The sequence below is a fragment of the Chroicocephalus ridibundus genome, chromosome 1, assembly GCF_963924245.1.
Source record: "Chroicocephalus ridibundus chromosome 1, bChrRid1.1, whole genome shotgun sequence".
Taxonomy (NCBI): domain Eukaryota; kingdom Metazoa; phylum Chordata; class Aves; order Charadriiformes; family Laridae; genus Chroicocephalus; species Chroicocephalus ridibundus.
In genome coordinates, this window is record NC_086284.1 from 164,354,450 (window position 1) to 164,376,428 (window position 21,979).

A 21,979-nucleotide genomic window follows, 5' to 3' on the forward strand; every position below is an offset into this window, starting at 1 on the left:
AAAGGCGCTTAAATCCTCTTTTCTTTTTTTTTTTTTTATTTTTTCCTTTTTTCCCTTTTGGCTGGCGCTTGTACGTGCCCTCATTTTTGAGCCAGTATAAGGTACTGCAAGGTAAATGGGCCAAGCATGCTCCATAAGCCTTTAAAAAAAATATTAAAAAAATAGAAAAATGTTAAGTCACTTAGAGGAGTTCCCTGCCCTGAGTGTTACTGCAAAATCCTATTGAATTTGCAGTGTGCTTTACGCGCTCTCGCAGGTGCTAAAAAGACAAAACAGAAAAACCCTCAGTCACAAATCGTTCTCCCGGATTCAAAATGGAAGCTCGCGGCCCTGCACCACCTTCGTGTGGAGCTCATGGCCCTCCGGTACCTGGAGCTCCCACCTGGCACAGCAGGATGGCACCTTCTCCTGCTTTATCTCCGTTTTTAGGGTAAGTAGGGGGTGCGTTTCAGAAGGAGACCCTCTGGAAGAAGGGGGAGCTGTAGGCAACATCCATCCTGCTTTTGATGCTCTTTCTCAACCCACCGCTGCCTCACCGGGTACCCGCAGAGCACCGGCACCGCTCCACTCACCGCCTTCCAGACGGCCTGGCAGGGAGTGCTCACAGCCCCTGGGGCCTTTGCTGACCCTTTCTCCACATGCCTCCCCTGGATTTTGGAACTCAGAAGTTCCACTCGGGAGGAGGATATTCTGGAAATGGCTATAGAGATATATATCTCTATCTCCCAGTACCAGCTGGGATGGATTTCCCAAAATCAAGGTGGGCAGGTAAGAGAATGAGTGTTTTTTCTCACTGCCTACGATTCAGGCAAGATCCATTACAGCATTTTGTTCTTTTTCACCTCAGCAGCTGAAGTGTTGCAGCCACCACAAGCTCTCTGAGCAGAGGCAAAAGTGACTCAAGAGAGGACGCGTTCCCCACTGCCTTGTCCTCATTCGAAGGGGGGTGGATGGAAAAGTTGCTGAAGGCGGACAGAGGAGAGACGGCGAACGGTCACATGGACCCTGGGTTCAGGAGATGCGAACAATTCAGAACAAGGTGTTTCTGCGGTCAGGGACTGAACCACAGCGCGCTTCACCACTGATAATTCTGCATTTAGGTCATAGCACTTGCTTAAAGAATAGGTGGTAAGAGGCCCTTTCTCAGGTGTTTGCCATCACAGGCCAACTGAGAACAAAACCCCAGCCAGATCACTCAAGAGACTCACCTAGAATGGGACAAGTCCTTCTGGACTGCCCCCTTTCTCTAGACACCATTTTGTTTAATTGCAATTCTTTATACGCTTGAAGGTGACTTCAAAAGAGCAAGCTGATCGCACCCGTTGCGTTTTGCTTTTTGCTTTTTTAAACTTTGCACATTAAGTGTTCATTAACACCATCCACATTTAAGTTGGCGCATTTATTACTGTTCACTTTGTTTAAAAAACCGCTTTTACACTTGTTGGCGGAGTGTCAAATAACTGAACTTCCAACCACCAATATCATCCACCCTAAAAAGCAGGCACTCCTAAATCAAAATGGGGAGAAAGTCCTTACGCAGCTACACAAACACACGTGCAGTAGCTGTGACCAATGGCTTTGTCCTCAAACTGACAAACGGGTGACCAGCATCACGCCTCCCCTCGGGGCAGGAGCACAAGGCCATGGGGCAGGAAGGGCAGCAGCATTTCGGGGGAAAGGTTTCCCAGTCACCTTCTCCTTCCACCCATCAGCAGCACCTTCATTCCTGCCACAGCGAGCAGCCATTGCACGGGTACTGCCCAGCCCCAGCCTCTTTCAGCTGACTTTTACTGTCACAAAGCAAAATAGCAGCAGCATATCCAGCTGTTCGGAGCATTGTTGGGTATTTCCTTTGTTTCATTCACATTTCCAGTAAAACACTTTAAAAAACAAAAACCAAACCAAAACCACAACCTGGGAAGATGGCTCTCCCTGAACAGCTATTGTTCACTACGGGCACTGAAATTATTTTTTTGGCTCCTCACTGCCCTCAAGACCCTGGTGCTGTGGACTATGCCGCAGCAGTTCTTGCTAGCCCAGAGAAGCAATAAGCCTTGGGGACCAACAAGACCTTTCTCACCAGAATCCCTGGCGAGCGATGTACCAGCGCAGGGGGAGAGCAGCAGGTGCAAGAACATTTTTGTTTATTTTTTTCAAATGGCACTAGATAACAGGGAAAAACTCACCTGCTCAAAGCTGTTAGCTGCCTCCAGGCTCATTTTTTTGCGGATCCGTGACCTGGCAGGAGTAAGACCGACTGTCTCCATTAGCACAGCTCCAAGGGTTGATCAGCTGACTCCATTGGTGTTTGCTGCAGGGAAGCTGCTGTCAGGAGTGGCAGATTTCTGTAAAGAAATGGTCATTCCCTCGCCTACACCAGGAACCAGAGCAGCTGCACACACCCTAGCCCCTCAAGCAAGCCCTGCATGGGTTTTTAAAAAAACCCCTCGGCGCTATGGTCCTCCCTGTCAAAGTGTGGTGAGATCTCCCAACGGCAACTCTGAAATGCACAAGAGCAAAGACAGACCCCTCAGAGCTGACCACGGACCTCCCCGTGTGGCAGTTATGGGTGGCTCAGCGTGGCCAGAACAGCCACCCCTCCAGCCTGCTAACTTTTTGATGTAGTGGAGAGAAGGCCCATGGCGTTCATGCAGTGCCTACACCACTGGGGTACTATGATATCCCAGGGGCTTGCCTACGAGCTTCCACAGCAGGCCCAGCCACCCAGGCTGCCACTGGATCAGGGTGATAACACAAGTTCCCCGGATTCAGAGAATCATGGAATGGTTTGGGTTGGAAGGGACCTTAAAGATCACCTAGTTCCAACCCCCCTGCCATGGGCAGGGACACCTCCCACTAGACCAGGCTGCTCAAAGCCCCATCCAGCCTGGCCTTGAACACCTCCAGGGATGGGGCATCCACAACCTCCCTGGGCAACCTGTTCCAGTGCCTCACCACCCTCACAGTAAAGAATTTCTTCCTAATATCTAATCGAAATCTCCCTCTTTCAGTTTAGAGCCATTACCCCTCATCCTATCACTACACTCCCTCATAAAGAGTCCCTCCCCATCCCTTCCTTGCATCCTTGCTTCCAAAACAGTCGCTTGGCGAGGAAAACACTAGGGAGAGAAGGACCAAGAGCAGGGAAGGCGAGTGGCGCTGAACAGAGGGGAGGTGACCGCCAGCTTCCTGACAGCACTTGCCATCACAGGGGCCACACACGCTGCCGTTCACTCCATGCTTCTCAGAGAACACCGAGCTGCTCAAACCGTGCAGTTTCCCCTTTCGGGTGCTGCCCACCGTAGCAGGGGCTGAGTGCCCTTGTTCTCAGGCATCCATCCTACCAGGAGAGAGCTGCACAAGGCAAGTCGGCTGCACTGCACAGATCAGAGGGGCAGCATAGCAACAGATTATTAAAAAATAGTAGTACTATCCAGATTAACCTTTAATCCAACCAACACATGCATGTGAAAGGACAAGCCGTTACGAGTTTCTAGTGCCAGCCAGCCTCCGCAGCATTGGCAGGGGTAGGAAAAAACAATCTCCAGAGTAGGCTTTCCCGTAACTCTGCACTGCAGTTTCTTACAACTTCACCTGACCCACGAGCTGCTGCCAGAACCCAAGTGGCTGGCTGGAGTCCTGCTCCGATGCCATCACTCAAGTCCAGCCTTCCCCAGCTCACGGCAAGCACGCTGACTGCACTTCAGTAATGCGGGCAAGACCCAACCACGCTGCCTTGAGCCACGTCCGACTCAGGAAACACACCCCCTCCGCTTTTGCTCCACGTGCTGTTGTGATTGACGTCATGGCTGCGTTGGGATGCAGGGCTCACCCCCATGTTATATCTACTGGAGACATCTCAGACAGCCCCATTCGCCTGCTGAGGTACCTCGATTAACAGCTAGCCTCCCCCTCCACAGAGGATGAAGAAGCACACGCCTTGACAGGAGCAAGTCAGAAACCAAAGGGGACTAAATGACATTTGGGATTCTCTCCGCAGAATATCAGCTGTCCCAGGATTCGGGCTCCTCGGCCCAGTCCCACATTACCTGCGGTGAATCAGGTGCCAAACTCCACCCAAGAGCTGCTGTGCTCCCCAGGGAGCGCCTTGAAAGCCCTGCAGGCCATCCCACTGGAGGCTTTGGCTTGGAGGAGGGTGGGCTTCCCCACTGGCAGCCAGCACAGTCCGTGTTTAGCAGCCCAGGTCTCGCCTCAGATTTTCTCTGTTCCCACAAGAGACACAGGATATGGGGCACACCAGTGCTCTCCCGCCAGCGCAGCATTGTGCAAGGACATCAAGAACTCCCTTAACCCAGAGCAGCAGTCACCCTGCCATCGTCATTCTCCTCTTCAAATTCTAATCCATCAAAGACCAACCATCCCAGGTCACCTCTGTACAGCTTTAACTTACCCAGCGGGTTAAAAATTAATAAAAACCTAACCTCCTCGAATCAAAGTAATGAATAATGTCAGAAACAGCCTTTTGCAGGCTCCATTTTTCATCGATCCTTCTTTACTGGCCTTTCTCACGCAAGCACACACATCTTCCATTCTTTTTCCAGCCACGCCACATGTTTATACCAACAGAAGTGACTGGCAGAAAATAACTCTGCTGTAGAATTAAAGCAAGAGGAGGTAAATGACCACACAAACAGACCATTAGGTAAATGTCAGTTCTCATATTTAATATTTTAATAATTTTGTTTGCAACATTTACCACATAAATCATCTAAATAAATAGATGCTGTACAGTCTCTTATCCATATCAGTACAAAAATAAAACCACACTTTGTGTCAAATTATACTTGAGCCTGCCCTCCCTTTGCTATTACAGTCTCCTTTTCACAGCACATACTCGCTCAGAAAAGGCATTATACTCCGATTGGTTTGTTTGGAATTGGTTTACTCCCTGTTCACCACCACCCCACCCCACCCCCCCCAGATACATTCAATTAGTCTGTACAAAAGCTAGAAGCTCATTCTGTGCAAAAGGAAGCTTTCTGTGTGCAAAGACTCAGATACTCTAGCGTGCTGACAGGAACAACAGCAACAACTGAAGAGACAAGGACAAAAATAGTCGGGGACCCTCCCCTCTAACTGACCCCATCCCCCATCTTCCCCCCCCCCTCAGCAGAAGGGAAGTGTATCAAATTAGATGAGTCAGTGTGCAAGAGAATCCAAATGATGTGCGTACGCTGAGGGAAAAGGTTGGTGCTGAAAACCCAGCGAGAGAACTGGGGTTCCCCCAGCTGTAGAGCTGGCTAGGTGAGGGAAGAAAGATTCTCTCATCTTGACCTGCTCAAACGGCTGTTGAGCTACGCAGAACAAAAGCTTCATCTAAATGATTTTAGTTTTTTTGTTGCTGTTGTGTTGGAGATGAGGTGAGGAAACGGCCTCTGGAAAAATCCAGCAGCTATTGAAGACAGCTCCTGGTTCGCCCTCCCTTCCTCTCCCCACTCCCTGCAGAAGGACAGATCTCCCCGTTCCTCAGCTAAGCTAATAAGGTGCAATTTTTTCAGACAGGAAACTCTATAAAGATGCCTCCAGAGCTGGAAGAAGTGGTCGTAGTTCCAGACTAGGACCACTCAAACTGAAACACAACTTCATTTTTCCCTTTCCTCAGACAAAAGGAGGTGGGGAGGGAAGAAACCAACCTGCACCCTGAAGGCAAGCGAGGGACTCCGCAGGTCTCCTCTCCTCTCTTAGGGAGCCCTCCTTTGGAACATGCTCCCCCTGCAGCCCTGGGAGGGAGGCAAAGGGCCGGGTGGCAGCTCTGGAAAAATGATAAGGAGCAGCCAGCGGCCTGAAACAGATACATCTTTTGCTTTTCAAATGCCACTTTTAGACAGACGATAAGGAGTAGTTAGCACTCCTAGTGCTTTGCATTTCCAAAGTGCTTCAAAACATACTTCAGATTTAAAAGAAAAAAAAAATAAGCTGCTTAACATTTTGACAGATTTGCAAAAAGCTTCTTTGTGCTGACACTACATTTTCTGGTTAAAAAATAATAATAATAAAAAAGGCTTTCCATCTCCTCCTCCAAAATCCCCCTCCCAGTCAAAACTCTGCTACCCCAGTAACGAGATAAGCTGTGATAAGAGGTTCTGCACAGTCTTATGAGCTATCCCTTTCCACATCCGACTGGCGCTCTCAGACGTCATCCACACTGCGCTTCAGACAAGAACCCCCAGCATCCTTGCAGAGCAGCCCACACCAGATGGAAACAATCTCGGTAGCAAAGCTTCTGCCCCATCCCAACTTGGTAGCAATCCATCTCCCCCCATCAGCCATTACGTGATCCCGCTGAGCTCTGCTCCTCTCTACAACTCCCAATTAAATAGGGATCATCTCCCACCTGCTCCCTGCTAAACCACTGTGCTTTAAGAAATTAAGGGTGCAAGGGAAAGAGAGCTGGAAGAGAAAAAGGGGTCATCACTTCATGAAGTGCTTGTTACAGGGAAGGATTTGAAGGGTTTGAATTCAATTTTAAGTGATTGCTTTTCTCTCCTTCCAACTGTCCTGGGGCTGTTTTGTAAGCCTTCCCATCTTGACCAGCTGCTTGGGTGGAATCCAGGTGGTTCGACACCCAGAAGGTTCATGCTTTCTCTGCAAGCACAGTAAGTTCAGCAGGCAGAGGACAACGTGGTCTCTTGATCATAAGCTGCTGTCTCAAAACAAGTTTACCATGCCCTTGGAGAGAACTGTTTTACACAAGCACGGCAAAAGCACGTTCCCTTTATCGTATGTGCCAATGCTATACATTCCCATGTAGAAGTTACCTTATGCGAGCTGTTAACGTACACATCTCCCTTGCTTTCCCAAGTGGTAAAAGACAGGTACATAAATGCAGCACTGACCATCTCTTCTCTGCGGGGCCCATTCAGAACTCTGAGGGACATCCACCTACTGATGCAAGGGATCAGCTCCATTACAAGTTCTTTGCATTTTTAACATGCTTTTTCTCTCAACTCTCTGCCAGCTCACCCAGAGGCCTGTCCTCAACCGCCTAGCAAGAGCAAGTCTGAGGCAACTCCTTCCCTCCCTTCTCTTCCCGGACAAGCAGCTGTCGCTACTATTTTCCTAGAAAGGCCCACTGCCCTCTTCTTCCGAGGCTGCAGGTAAGCAAGGGAGGAACAGAAGATGGGTAGATACCAATTAGCTTTAGAAAAGGAGGTTTTTGAACTTTCTCTGCTTCAGAAAGCACATACTTAAAGCTTGAGAGGAGAGGAAGGGGTGGAGAGGCGATAGTAGATTTAGCTTCGCTCAAGTACATGGATGTGGCTGACAGCCCTCGCTGCTGTCTTCCGCACCCCAGCCTCTGTTGTGGCTACCACCAAGGGTCTTGCATGAGCTACCCTGCCTATTTTTTGACCTGTGCAAGGCCTCCCTTCTCTATTCCAGTGAAACCATCAAACAGCACTAGCTGGTGTACAGCAGGAAACAGTACTGGGGCCAAGGGCCCCCTGTGAGGTGAACAAACAATTTTATACATTCAGTCACAAAACACCAGAAGAACAATTCTGGACAGTTTCACAACACTAACAACAAAAAAGAGCCATTCATTTCTCAATAAGCTTCTTTCTGTCTGAGGCTCCAACATAAGCAAGGGTCAATTCACTAACAAATTTGGGCTTATTTTGGCAAATGAAACTGCTTTTGGGTGTTCTCACAATAATATCCTGGCCTTGCTTGAAAAAGAAAAAAAAACAAAACAAAACCCCACCTTGGTCTGACTTCACAAGCAGAAGGGACCCCAAGCAAATGCAAGACAATAAGGAGCATGCAGGAGCTACCAGGCTACTTAATGCCACTATTTATGAGTTAAAACTTTCTGTTCCAAGGTGTCACTTATATAACAGAGCAATAGCATCTAGTTTAGAACCATCCAGGAACAGAGGCAGTCCTTTCCCCCTTTTTTTTTTTTTAAACCACAGTGTTAACAATAAAGGTTTTCCAATCTCATGAAGCCCCTCAGCTCTGTCATACATACAACCAGTTCACTGTGAGAAGATCTATGGAATAAGAACGTCTGTCCTCCAAATGTGGCTGGTAAGTTCTCACATCAAAACAGTTCTAAGAATGACTGTTAGAACTGTTCTTCTTCGAGAAGTTTGTTTCTTGCATACAGTTCAGTAATTTCAACTGGCTGAAGTCTGTTTTTCTTGTTTACAGCCATGGAGCCAAAGGAGGTATGAGAGAGTTAGCCCATTTCTATTCTCGGCTTGTGCTTCAAATAGAATTATTAAACTCAGCTTCAGCTGGATGCTATTCTGGCTCTTCTAATCAAACAGAATGCTTAACGAAGCTCCGAGCACAGCATCTGATTTTCATGATATGTTAGCCCAAGAGGTCCCAATGCAATTTTCAGATTTTGGGTTGAACTGGCAGATGGACAGTATTGGGAAGAAGAGACAAGTAAACCCAGACAACCTCTCTTGCCATCACAAGTAAAACCCCCATACATCTCTACACCTGTGGAAGTGGAATAAAGCTAATTTTAAAGTCCCTGAAGGCCAGCTCTACCAAGGAAGTTTACAATGATATGACACCAGACAATATGGAACAGAGCAACATTTTAAAAAGACCAAGAGAAAAATCTTCTCAAAAAGATCTTTAAGATAAGCAAGAATACATGAATGTCAAAAAAAAAAAAAAGTCCACACTAACAGAGTAACTGCTTGGTTTCCTACCACAAACTCCTCCTCACACACACAAACCAAACCCATGCATATGCAACTTGTTGCATCTTAACCTGATAAGGGTTAACTCTTCACTGGACTCTACACAAAGCAGCATGGTTGCCAGGTACTTTGTTCAACCCTAAGTGTAGTGAGATGATTAGTCACCAGCAGAAAACAAGCTAGCCTGACCCCAAAAATTATTAAGATACGAAGCTGTGGGTAGATCCTCTCAGAAAGACCACCACAGGTCTTTGAAAACTCCATTGCAAGAGGAAGAAAAGATGCTTAAAGAGAAATGCCAAAACAAAACATTGAGAAGTCTCAGCTGGTGAGTGGACAGAAAAGCAGAAATAAAGTTTATTAGGACAAGCTCTTTCCTGCTGCAGGATTGGTGTTGCTTCCAATGTCAGCCAAAGACAGGAACCTTAGTAAATAGGAAGCTTTTTTGGTGTGTTTGTACACTGATATGAAGACAGGACAAAGGTGGCAGGAGCTGCATTTAGAATAAAGAAGCCAGATCCTATAAATGCCATGAAGCTTTAGCAGGATGAGCTGGAATTCAGGACTTTTAAGAAAATAAACTAAAATATTAAGCTTCTGCAACCATAACCTGCTACAACCCTCAAGAATGGACTCAGCCATGTGGCATGTCCATGGGTCACAAGAAAAGAGAGATGCAGGTATTCAGCACATTTGGCAGGTGTCAGGAAGAGGGTGTGTGTGGGGGTGACGATGGCAACGCCATCTGACCCCACATCCTGCAAAAGAGGGCGATCCTGTTTATACGGTACACCTCCAGATTCAGAAGCCTCGCTCTGGACACCCACGTTCAAAAAACATCCTGAGCCTGTACGCTTACCTCATCAATTTGCCCTTGCTAGCTATTGCAAGCTTCTTTCCCACTCACTCTTCCTCCCACCACATAATTTCCTCCCCCTAGTTTCCACTTCTCACCCTCTCAGATTTCTCCATAATAAAGACTCCCATGTCACTTCTTTTGAAAGACAAAAGGTTAGTCCAGAAATTCAAGATCTTCCCAGTGATCCTGAAACTGCTATGATGCAGTGGAAGACAGGCCTGCTCAAACAGCTCTGAGATGGAAGGGGAAATCCTAAGTCTACATGGAGCTGCCATATCCTGTCTTAGGTAAAATCTGCTTTTAATAAAAACCATAGGGGCAGTCCAAGTACTTTGCAAAAAGTAGATGTTTGGAGGACCAGAAGCCCCAGAGCTCCCAAATTCCACAGGTCAGCAGCCAAGCCTTTCAAAGGAACATATTTAGGATTTCCACAGGTGTCTTTACCTCATAGCTTAGAAGGCTTGTAGCTTCATTGAGAATAAGTACAGCAGGTAGGAGATGCATCAGGTGGGGTAGGGAGAGGAAACAAAGGATTTAAGGATAGTAATCATGACAGTAGCCAAAGTTACCCTGCAGCACTCTGTCCTGCAGTTCCAACCTTAGACTCTAGCTTACCTTTCTTGCTTTCCATAGGAAAAGGTCTATATTTAAAGTTTTACATTATTTAAATAAAATTTGCTTTTAAAAAATGGAAGAGAACATGCATGTGCAAGAACAGATACTATGCTAAACTACCAACTCAAAATACAGCAATTCTTCAAAAACCTCAAAGTGTCACAGGCAGTCCAGCACAAGGCATTTTTAAGTGCAAGATCAGACAGGGTCTATTGAAATGCAGACCACTTTCCTTGGCAAAGATTTTTAAGCCTTCCAAGGGGAAGTTCCCATCAGTAAAGTAGTACAGGATCACAGATACTGTGAGGAGACTGGCATCACGGAAGAATATTACTCAGGCAGTACAATCCAAGAATTCTCATTGCTAAGAATTAAGAATTTTTTTCCCCTCCTCAAATCTAATGCATGCCTTCCCCACATGTTGTTTACCTTGGATCTCTCGATGGGATCCAAGAACAGAATTTGCTGCTAATCAAGGTCCATTCCTAGCTCAGTTCTGTCCAATTCCTGTGTCCTGGGCCTGTGCCAGCATCTTGGATATCTTTGCAGTGACAGGCAATGCTTCAGTTGTTCTATCAGCCCCTCCTCCCAGGGGAGAGGAGTCAGTTTTCAACCAACTTATTACCACAGATTCAGGGCAGCATTTGTTATTAATACTGAATTTGGCAAAGGGTAAGAACACCCCACTTTCCATAGTGCATTCCTCACACAGCCGAGCCGAGCCTGGAAATCCCGTTTAGCATATACAGAATGGTATGTCTCAACTGCTCTGGGTTTGAGCTTTTAATGAGGGCAAATTGAATTTACGTCATCAATGTAGATTTCAGAGATGCATTTCAGTCTTTCTGCATGATCAACAATCAAAGGGAGAAATCTCTGCTGTCTATACGGACCCGTGCTGCAAAGACTGACTTACCACAGGCAGGCAAAAATGGTTCTGAAGTCCTGACAGCAGGCCACAGGGAAAACAGCACTGGAGAGAAAGTCTTAACAGGCTGGAGTTATCTACACAGGTAGGCTCAATCACCTCTCACTGCTGCAGGAAGAGAGGGAGGAGGAAGGTGGGAAGAGCAATGCACAGAGAAGTATCTTCATCCAAGGGATATCAATTGCAGAACAAGGCAGCAGGCTAGAGATACAGCTCTCTCTCCACCTCCACATGCCCTCTCCCCACAAATGCAGCTGCTGCCACTTAACAGGATAAAAGGGGAATTGTTCAGCTTGCTGCTTTCACATCTAGGAGGGGAGTCTTTGCCAGGGAAAGGGCTGTCAGTTTTTCAGATGGACAAAGCAATGACAAACACACGCCCCCTACACTGCCCTTTTTTGCGTATCTGAAAGGGTAAAACAGCAGAGAAGAAAAAAAAAAAAGGTGTCTGTAAACATTTTAAGAGGAGACATTTTGGATTTTTTTTTCTCAAGGGATAAAATAACCCTTCCCTAGCCCCACCCTAAAAGCACTAGTTTTGGGGAGCACTGAAAACAGAGATTCAGAACTGCGCACTCCGGTCTCGGAAGAAGCCCTCAGCCACTTGTGCTTCTCTGAAAGTGACGGTAATGGAGTTTGCCGTGATGTCCGTCACTGTCACTTCACTGGGGGGCACAGTGGGAATCCAAGGGAGGCTGCCATCCACATCTGCTGCAGAAGGAGAGGCAGATAAAAGCATGTTAGTGAGAGAGAGAGGTTGAAGGAGAAGAAAGGAGGAAGAAGCAAGGGAAGGGAAGTATGGAAAAGGGTCCTGCTTTCTGACAAACAGTGGGTGAAATCAGCCGGTACTGAGTCTGCACATACAAGGCAAGAAAGAGCATGGGCAAGTCCTCCCCTCACGAGGCTAAGGAAAAATGGAGGATCACTGCAGAATATAATGGGAAAAGGAAAAAGTAGCAAAGGTGTCCAGACACACACTGGCATTGGAGCAGGCTACACAGTGGTCAAAGGACCCTGTAACAACACCCAGCTTATCTAATTATCCACAATTCCCTGATACCTCTTACCCCATCTCAGCGCCTAATTTGGTTCTGTATCAGCAAAGCACACTCATCCAGCTGTGAACTCAGCTGCTTGTAAATGCTCTACCCTGCTGAAAAGTCAAAAATCAAACTCTTACACACGCTTTTCAGACACTCCTACGGGAGTCAAAGGGATCCAAAATGGAGAGTCTTCCTTGTACTGCACCTGCGACACAGCCTGGGTGCAATTCTCTCAAAAATCCATCAATAATGCTTCATTGAGAGGCTGCTCCCCCTTTCTCATATCCTTTCTTTGCTCACCAATGGCTCCATACAAGAAAAATCAAGGGTCCCTGCACTTTCTCACTGTAAGAATAATTATCAGTCCCTCTGCCACCCAAAGCCTCACTTCCCCCCCAATCCCCAGAGACAGCCACAAAAATACACAGAGAAAGGAAAACATACCCTCTCCCTGTCACTATACCTGTATTATATATCTTGTCCCAACCTGGGCAAGGAACAATACACCCTTAAGAGTGTATTTCCTGTCCTCTTTCTCAAATACCTGGGGTGCCTACTTTCACCTCAGAAGGAGTCCAATCCCCTCTAACAATAACTGGAATTCCATGCAGGCAGCATGTCAAGGGGAGAACAAAAACATTTTCACATTTCTGTAGTGCCATTCACTCTTCTGATCCTCAAGCACTTTAGAGCCTAATGTTTTTAGGGGGAGGACAGCCCCATACGTGCCCATTACCAGGATGCAACACTGGGTTCCTCTGCTATCCCCATTGCTGCCTCCCTGGATTTTGGCTGCTATTCAAGTCCCTCTCAAAAAGGAGGGGATAGCGTTGACTCCCAGAACACAGCCCTCTCCCCCAAATCTTGCCTAATCCAGCCTGGCTAACAGCTTACTCCTAGCAAGGAGTAATAGGATTCCCTTAGCTACTACAATCAGCACAAGCCCTGGTTTTCCACTCCTCAGGAAAGCTACGCCTTCAGAAGCTCTAATAATGCAGGGATAGAGTTTCCCTGGTAACTCAGAGCAACACGCACATCCCACAGCCCTCCTGCACAAGATGCTGGTATCCTTCCCCAAAATACCAAATGTGCTTGGACATCTCCCATGCCTACACTCATGCTGCCTACTCAGTGCAATCAGGCAGGAGTTACCATCCTCACTTCGTGTCTCTCATCCCCCTCTCACATAGCTCTGTAGCACGAGACTTTAGAGGATGTGGGGTGTGGAGAGAAAAGGGAAGGAGGGGGCAGAAGAATACACTATGGGTTCCTAGCGGCATTCTTGTATGGTCCTCAGAGCAGCACTATGAGAGAAGTGCTGGTGTCCAAGCTTGTCCACTGCCAGCCAAGCTCCTTTTAGCATAGCAGCAGGCTGAACACGTGTGGATATGCGGACAGAGGCAGAGTTCACCACTATCAGACCTGCATGTCACCTCTGCTGGGAGGAAACGGTAAGAAGGGAGTAACTTGCAATATCTTCCACATGTTTTCTAACACTGGAAGGGACATCACTTATATAAGACTACGAGAGGCAACAGCACCAAAAAAGCAGATTAATCTGTGCTATTCATCCAAACAAGAAAGGAACTTGCAGACAAGACAGCCACAATGTGAGCCAGGAGGGCGGCTCTGAGGACCTGATCTAAATCACAATCCTAGAATGAGGCAAGCAATGAGTAAGCATGCAGTGCATCCTTCGCATGCTCCACAACTTCACAGCCAAGAGGTGTCTGACCTTACCTTCTTTGCTGGTGTGCTGCACAGCCTCCCAGTCCTCGTGGTCCTGCCTGGCCTCCAGACCCACTGCATCATTCAGGAAGAATTCATGCCTGCAGTTTCGGCTTTCCAGGCTTGTCATGCGGGGGAACTTCTTCCTCGACAGTCGCAGGTACTTCTGGTTTTTGCGTTGCTTCCGGAGAGAGAATGGCAGGACTGCTCCCCCAGTCTTCTCCGAGAACTCTGCCTGCCCTGGCTTGGCCCCTGGCAGGCTACTGTCTCCTCCTCCAAACCTCCGCGCAAGAGAGAAACAGAGCTTCTCCTTTCCCTTGTGGGCACTCCTCAAGTCCATGCCATACAGCCGCTGCCAAGACACCAACGCAGTAAGGGTCAGCGCATAAATCTGATAATACAGTCAAGGCTCCCACCTGGAAGCCAGGAAGCTGTTCTTTGTTCAGTCCCTGAATATCTAGATGAGCTAGGATGAGATGTTCTGCTTCTACAACACTGTTTCCCTCACCTCTTCAACTGCCATCTAAGCTCTTCCTAATACGTGCTTCCTAGGATTGGCAACTTTGCTCGGCCACAGTCAGAGTGCTGGAACTCCACTTCCAACCAGTGGCTGCCTTTAACATGATGGAAAGTCCAAGCCCAACATGAAATTAAAAGAGCAGGCAAACCAGCTAACCTGCAACCACCCAAACCCAAAGTTCAGAGAGCAAGAGCTGTTGTTGGTTTGGGGTTTTTTGTTTTGTTTTGCTTTTTTAAAGACAAGTTAGCTGGCTCTTCAGGTAACAGGTTAAAACTATCTGCCTACCCGCTGTTTTCATGTTGATGTGTTAGCTTGTTGCTTCCGATTTTGTCCATGCAACAGCAACGGACAGTTTCCACCTCCCTGTGAGCAGAGGAGCAGCACAGCAGCTAATGAGTTAGAAATACACAGAAGAGCAAGAGGCTACCTGCAGTAGGAGGCGCTTTGGTTTGGGGCCTCTTTTCCTGTACCCTGATGCACGGTCTCTCTCTTCCCTGTGAAAGAGGAACACAAATCAAACTGAGTACTAAATACCATGGCACAAAACCTAGTGGGGACTTCTATCTTTCGCAGCACGGCTCCCTCATTTCCTTCATTAAAACCCAATGGCAATCAGTGTGGGCTTGGAAAACATCCCAGAATTGCTTCTTGTAAGAGTGAAAGCCTTGCAATAAGGGAATATGGGAATTTCTCTGACTCAGCTGATCAAGGATGGGTTAGAGAAACTTATCACCTTGCATCACTCCAGTCCAGCCCTGGACCTGACTAAAACCTGAGACTGATTGCTCTTTGGCTCAATGCTGCTTCTTCTTGGCCTCATTTCCTGAACAGTGCCAACCAAAGCTGCTTTAACCCTCTCTTGTCTTCCTCAGCCAACACCAGGGTACAGAGATCAAGCAGGATTCATTGCTACACATCTCATCTTTGATTGAAGTAGGGACAACAGGACAACTTTATGCATGCTATGAAATAAAGACACTAGTTCCTTTTCCTGTGTCCAAGGAGAGAAAGAACATGCGCCCTTACTTTTCTTCATAAGCCACTACCAGGCGAGGGTCCAAGATGTGATCCTCTGGCTCCCATGTGCTGTATCTGAAGAAAAACATAAGGAATATAAAGTAAACAATACTTTAATGAAACATTCTCTCTGCAGGCCCGCTACCAGTAAGCTGAGGCCCTGGATACTGTCTTCACAAGGGTCAGTGGGGCCTGCCACAACGTTGCGAGAGCTCTGAGGAATCCCAGCCATTCCCTCCCCAACTTCCTGCAGACACCATCTCCCCTTCCCAAAACAGGCAGGGCCAAGCGTCAAGCAGCTCTTTACAGGAAAACAGGGAAGGCTTTTCTCCCCAGGGCCCCCTCCATGCTGTTTGCAAAGCCTGTGCAGACACTTACAAACTGATTTTAAGTCAATGCCTAAACAGGTCTCATCTGCAGCACTCCCTCAAACCCAACAAACCCCATGCAACAATGAGACGTGATCTGATACAGCTTTCAGAAAAATAGGTCTCTCTTAATTTAGAGTGCTCAAAGAGTAAGTATGCTTTCTCACCTGCATTATTAATTACCTCTAATCACTGGAGCTGAAAGTACTCATTTAAGAAGAGTTTAATTTTTCTCCACTGATGCCATTCAACTAAACATGTTTAGACCTGGGCCCTGAGGCAAGTTAATGGCAACTTTCCAACTATTCCTCCTTTTGCTCGACTCCCCCTGCAGGTTATTTCTATCTAGCAGAGGTCATCAGTATTTCTGTACCAGTGCAGGAGGAACCCATCTGCATTGTGGTCAGGGCTGCCTCAACAACTCAAAATAAGCCTGATGCTCTGAAGGTAGCCTGTGAACAGTGTCACTCACTGCCCCATCTCCCTCCTCGATTGCCAGACAGCTATGATAGGAGTCAGATGCTCAGGAATGGGCTGAACCCACTCAGCAAACAATGCCAAATCCGGTTCCCAAAGTGCACAGCAGCACTTAATACCAGGGAGAAAACTTCCACTGTGGAAGGTGAAATATTCACAAGGTAGTCCTTTTGGCATGTTTGCTTCTAAGAGGTCATGTTTGCCCAGAAAAGGTGGGTGGCATGTCTCTACCATACAAACTCAAAGGCAAGAGAGCAAGTCTGAAACCCCTGATGCCTCAGAACATTAATCTTCCTGGAATGCAAGGTCCAGGGCCTGGAGGCAGAGCTGCTCCCAGACCCTGGGGAGAAGGACCAGAGAGAAGCCACGTGCTGGTGGCAAAGCTGCATTTTTATCGGTGCCTTTAACCAGTGGGAAAGCATTTTAGGCTGTTTACATTTCTGGATGAAGCAAGGGCTGCACATGAGGGCACGTGATACATGCATATATGTACACAGGGGAGGTGGTTTGGGAACGCTTTTCCCTTTCATCTCTCCATTAGACAGAAGAAAGGTATTGAAATACATGAGCATTCCTGGAGAATGGTTCTAGAAATGAAAGTACAATTCTTTTACAAAAGGGAGAAACAAAAATATAAAATTCAGATATCCCAAGGTGCACTGTACATCAGAGAGTTAAGAACAGACATGTCTTCGTAACCAGCTGATCCCTCCCACCCTCCCTCCTTTGCTTAAGCCTCCTGCAGCAACCTGACTGTGAGCTGTCAAAGCCAAGATGCTGTTTGAAGAGAGGAAGGTTTCCTCCCAGCTGCAGGGATTCTGGCACTCATTCTACAAATTTAAGAAAAATAATAACACAAGGTGAGGGAAAAGAGACATTTTCATGGGCAGGAGAATAAAGGGGATTTGCTTTTAAAAAATCCTGGTGGGTGTTGCCTTTTTCTCTGCAGCTTAGTTTCTGGCTTCGCTGCAGTGGCAAAACACTGCATATAAAAAAAAACATGGTTCAGTTTGCAATGCGCACGCATGCGTGCACACACGCAGAGCTATATATATGGGTACACACAGCCCAGGCTGCAGCAGAACTGCAGAGAGCAGGCACTCTGGAAAACATAGATCATATGATCTTCCTTCCCCCTCCTTCTACTCCTCCTCTTCCCCCTCCCCTCTTAACTCCAACACAAGTTGTAAACAAGCTTGTAGCTAGAATCAGATTGTAACTCCTCCATTCCCTGACTCCAGCAGTACAATCCAGAAATCAGACGTGCCGCATTAATAAGAATTTTTAATTAAAAAGAAAAAAAAAGTGAAATACCAATTACGTGGGAAAGCAGCAAACTACTGACCCATCCTTATTCCCTTCCGTGAAGCCTCTGATGGGAATGATGGGATAACTGGTGCAGAGATTACAAAGAGCAATGTGACAATGTTGGGGAAGGGAATGAAGAGAAATATGACATGGGATGAGGATATGCAATATGTTGGAAGCAAACAGCTTGTAGTGCTGCATGCCATCACAGGCATATGTATGTTTAGAAACAAGGAACAGAGACTGCTAGCAGGATGAAAGTGTCTTCAATGCTCAAAGCATCTTGGTTTTATGCAACTCAAACAACCGAGTGAACAGTTAAAATGGAAGGGGAAGGAAAAAAAAAAAAAGAAAGAAAATCAGTACCTTTCAGATTTGGGGCTTGGGGGAAGAGGGAAGGTGTTTGGACATGTCACAGCACCAAAAGAAGGGAACCCTAACATACCCTTGCTCCCTGGGCAGAGGGCTATGCTTTTAATTCCCAAAGGAGAGTTTCTGGCTCCCCCAGAGTTCCAAGGCGCAGGGCAAGGAAAGGCAGCAGTAAGAATAAGGGCTGCTCTGTCCAAGGAAACATTACACCATGCCTCAGCCCACCTTCTTGGCAAGTGTCTTTACAAGAGAAGGACCTCAATGCGTTTGTTGAAAGGAGAATGGGATAAACATCAGTATTCTGGCCAAAAGGGGATGGTGCCTCACAGGCTACAAATACATTTCCCAACCTCTACCAGCTATTAAATTAGGCTTGGCTACTTAGGAGGCTGAAACGGTCCAAGAACTGACCCACAGTACATGGCAACTGGTACGCAACAAGTGTGCAAGGTGACACTTTGACAGCAGAACTTATAGTCAAGAACAAAGTCACCCTCTCCCACTACCACCAGAGAGGGGAAGCTGCTTATATTCACACACGCCCTATAAGCACAAGGATTACGCACAAGGATTAGGCACGCAGGAACACATTTCAACTTCTTGGACACTGGGTACAATCTGTCATAACCATTTTAGCAGGCCCCACTTTCCAACTGCAGGGATGAAACCAGTAAAAGCAGCCCGCCTTTGCTTAGCAACATGCAGTGCAACTGCACATGTAATGTAGTCATACCCACACACACTGTGTATGTACACACACAGAGTTACAAACAGGAAAGCAAAGACAGGTCCCCATGTGGGTTGGCCAGCTAGCTGGACTGCTAGCTAACATAGTAATATTCTCCAGTTACCTAATCCTTTTAATCTCAAAGCATTCTACTGACTGTTTAGGCACAGAGCAATCACTCTTCTTCAGAGGCAGATGCATTTTAATAAAAGAAGTATCTGTACGCAGTGCACAGCAATACTGCAATAAAAAAAATATTTTCCCCTTTTTGCAACATAGCGACCAAAGCAAAAGCAGAAAAGGCGCTCAAAATAATAGAAGGTTTAGGACAAGGAAACAAAGGCATGGCGGTAATTTTCAAGGGACAAAGATCACCTGCATTTGGCTACAATCAATACATCTGAAACATTGCCCCTTTCCGTTTGTGAATTGCAGAGGGAAAGCAGTAAAACAACAAGACAAGACCATCAACTTGTTTCCTATTTTAAAAGGCTGCATATAGCCCTAAAAATAATGTGGGGCCACCTTCATGCTGACTCAGAAAAGCAGGAGCATTTCCAAGTTCAGAAGAATCAGGGTTCCCTGCTGAACTCATACTGAATTTTAAAACATTTGTATCTAGAAAGCATCTCAATGGAATATTTCAGTGGTGGCAAAACCCAGTGAGAACAGATTGGTACACGGTTTGTATCCCTCAACTGCCTGTCTCGAAATAGATTTGGTTTTGGTTTGTGGCTCTTTGTTTTTGTTTATCGTTGTTTGAATGAGGCAGAAAAGGTTACCCATTAAGAATGAGATGCTCGGTTGCAGAGATACAATGTAAGCTATTACTGAATATTAAAGAAAAAGAGTAAGAGACAAGTAAAACAGAACTTACTTTGGGGGCCATCCTTTCCACTTCACCAGGTATTCTACTTTACCCTAAGGGCGGAAAAAGGAAGAAGAAAACAGGTGAACTCCACAACCAAATATGGGCTACAGTAAGAGATGCAACCAATCAACAGACTGAATTCTGCAACTGAAAAGCTCATTTCCCATCACCTTATTTTCAAAACAAAGCCACTTCCTTATTCAACTACACTTGCTATACTTTTTTGCCCAGAAAAGAGGCACGCAGGGGTATTTAAGAGTGCTTGAAATACCATCAGCTTGGGATCATATCTTTGCAGAAGCCTAGCAGGCAGAAGCCCAAAAGCCAACTGGAGAGCAAGACTACAACCACTCCTGCATTTACAGGCAATCCTACAAGAAGTCAGCATGCATAAACACGAGAGGGAGATGTATGCCAGGAGCAAGTGTCAGAAGAATTTATTTTTTTTTTTAAGCAGAGACAAGAAATACAGTATTTCAGAACCCATGAATTGCCTCTTCGGCATGTTCCCTTCCAGTTGCTACACGCTTTACTCAAACACATCACAGTCCATCACAGCCACTCAACCTTTTGACCCAAGCAGACAGCAGCTCACAGCTGAAGTTCAGTTATCCATTTATTTGTTCACTCTAAGGACAAGATTTAAAAAGAACAAAAAAAGCAAAAAAGAAGAGTAGTGATTGAAAATCATGTTCGAGGGCTCCACGAGGAATGTGCATAACTATCAAAATATTTAGCATGATACTGAGGGACTTGTTAAGCACTTCCCAAAGCACGGCAGAGGCCTTTGTGTGTGCAGGATGACCACCCCTCGAAGTGCCACTCTTGCAGCTGGGGACACCTTCGCAGGACAGCACAGCAAAGCGCTGGGGTACATGAGCCGGGGGGAACAGTTTCCTTTTCCTCATGGGGGGCTCACCAGCTTCCCAATGTGCGAAGACGCTGCCCTATAAGGAACTTCCCCCCCCCCCCGCCCCGTGAGGACATCTACACGGTGCGTGTTTACAGCTTCACCCTCCCTGTGGGGAGGCAGAGCGTTTTCACCCGTGGGGAAACTAAGTCACCGATTCGGCTGCCAAACCTTCCCAAACCCTCCGGTTTGCTGCCACTGATTTTTGCAGAAACTGAATACCACCACCCCCCCGCCCCCGCCGTGCAATGACACCCCCCCTTGCAGTGACACACAGAGACAGAACCTCACCCACGGAGACACCCCCCCCCCCCGGCAAGCACCCACACACCCACCCCGCGATCAACTCCCGCCAACACGCGCGTCCCTCCCCCGCCGGCCCCAGGCAGGTGCCGCCGCCGCTGCTGCCGCCGCCCCCTCCCCACCGCCAGACCGTTACTCCGCGCTTGCGGGAGGGACGGTGTGTGTGTGTATGTGTGTGTGTGTGTTATCCCGCTGCCCCCCTCCCCTTTTTTTTCCGCCGCAGCCCACCTTCCGCACGCGCTTCTTGCGGATGCTCTCCACCGCGAACACCTGCTCCCCGATGGCCGACAGCTCCATGCAGCGGCCGGGACGAGCACCAGCGGCCCCCGCGACCGGTGGTGGAGGGAGTGAGGGGTGCTGGGGATTGAGGAGGGGGGGGACCCGGCCGGTCGCAAGGCGGAGGGAGGGTGGCCGAGCGGGGCTGCCTCCCGCGGCGGCGGCCGTTGCCCGCTGGCGGCCGTTACCCGCCGCTCCCCCTCACACGCCCCCCTCGCGCGCGGCCGCACCCCCTCCCCTCCTCCTCCTCCTCCTCTCCCCCCCCACCCCCCCCCGGCCCCTCTTTAGAACCTGCGCAATGTTTTCCCCGGCGCGCGGGGGGGGGCGGGGCGCCGGTTGGGCGGGAACCGCCTGAGGGGACGCCGCCGCCTTCTCCTCAGCCACCGCTTCCCCCCGCCACCGCCTCCCCTGGCTTGCCGCTTCCCTTCTCCGGGAGCCCGGCTGCCACTGGCGCCCCGCTTTCCTCACGGAAAGGGCCCGTCGGTGTCCAAAACCGGGGAGAGCCGTGAAGGAAGCGCCGCCCGCCACCGGCGCGGCCTCCAGCCGCCGCAAAGCCGGCGGTGTTTAATGAGTGTTTTCCACAGGAATGGCCCGCGGCGATCGCGTGTCAGCGGCGGCGGCGTGTGGGGAAACCACCGGGTGACCAAAGTGTGGAGGCAGGAGGGGCACGGCCCGGTGCAGAAGGAATCCGGTGTGGCTCGTCTTGTGCGGGCACCGGCTCCGAGTGCCTCCTCACGGAGTCCTGAGGGGCTTTATGGGCATTGCGCACACGGGCTGCCCAGAGAGGCTGTGGAGTCTTCTTCCCTAGAGGTATCCAAAACCCACCGGGATGCGTTCCTGTCCAGCCTGCTCTAGGTGAACCTGCTTCGGCAGGGGGGTTGGACTAGATGATCTCTAAAGGTCCCTTCCAACCCCTACCTGTGTTTATTTTTTAAAGTCTCCTAGGACGTTTTATCGTCGGAGCAGGGACTTATTTCTA

General features: G+C 48.1%; 1 protein-coding gene across 3 annotated transcripts; it reads right to left on the reverse strand.

Moving 5' to 3' along the window:
• Positions 1-246: 246 nt before the first annotated feature.
• CBX7 (chromobox 7) lies at positions 247-21,346 on the reverse strand. Of its 3 annotated transcripts, none has more exons than XM_063322456.1 (6): positions 20,953-21,346; positions 19,518-19,561; positions 15,401-15,466; positions 14,802-14,868; positions 13,867-14,206; positions 247-2,345 (listed from the first exon to the last, which is right to left on the reverse strand). In XM_063322456.1, exons 1-6 carry the CDS (start codon positions 21,019-21,021, stop codon positions 2,329-2,331), a joined length of 603 nt encoding a protein of 200 aa, XP_063178526.1. In that variant the 5' UTR covers positions 21,022-21,346; the 3' UTR covers positions 247-2,328. The 3 variants fall into 3 exon arrangements, with proteins under 3 accessions (XP_063178526.1, XP_063178524.1, XP_063178525.1); XM_063322454.1 differs by lacking the exon at positions 247-2,345 and adding an exon at positions 4,665-11,794 and having other exon boundaries at positions 20,953-21,342; XM_063322455.1 differs by lacking the exon at positions 247-2,345 and adding an exon at positions 4,665-11,791 and having other exon boundaries at positions 20,953-21,341.
• Between the last annotated feature and the right edge of the window lie 633 nt (positions 21,347-21,979).

Bases quoted from the DNA above. Each gene is read 5' to 3' on its own strand.
- CBX7 (XM_063322454.1), bottom strand. From the start codon at position 21,021: ATGGAGCTGTCGGCCATCGGGGAGCAGGTGTTCGCGGTGGAGAGCATC. The intron at 15,467-19,517 runs GTAAGTTCTGTT...GTTTTTCTTCAG, and splicing joins TGGAAAGGATGGCCCCCAAA to ATACAGCACATGGGAGCCAG. The intron at 14,869-15,400 runs GTAAGGGCGCAT...CCTCTTTCACAG, and splicing joins GTAGTGGCTTATGAAGAAAA to GGAAGAGAGAGACCGTGCAT.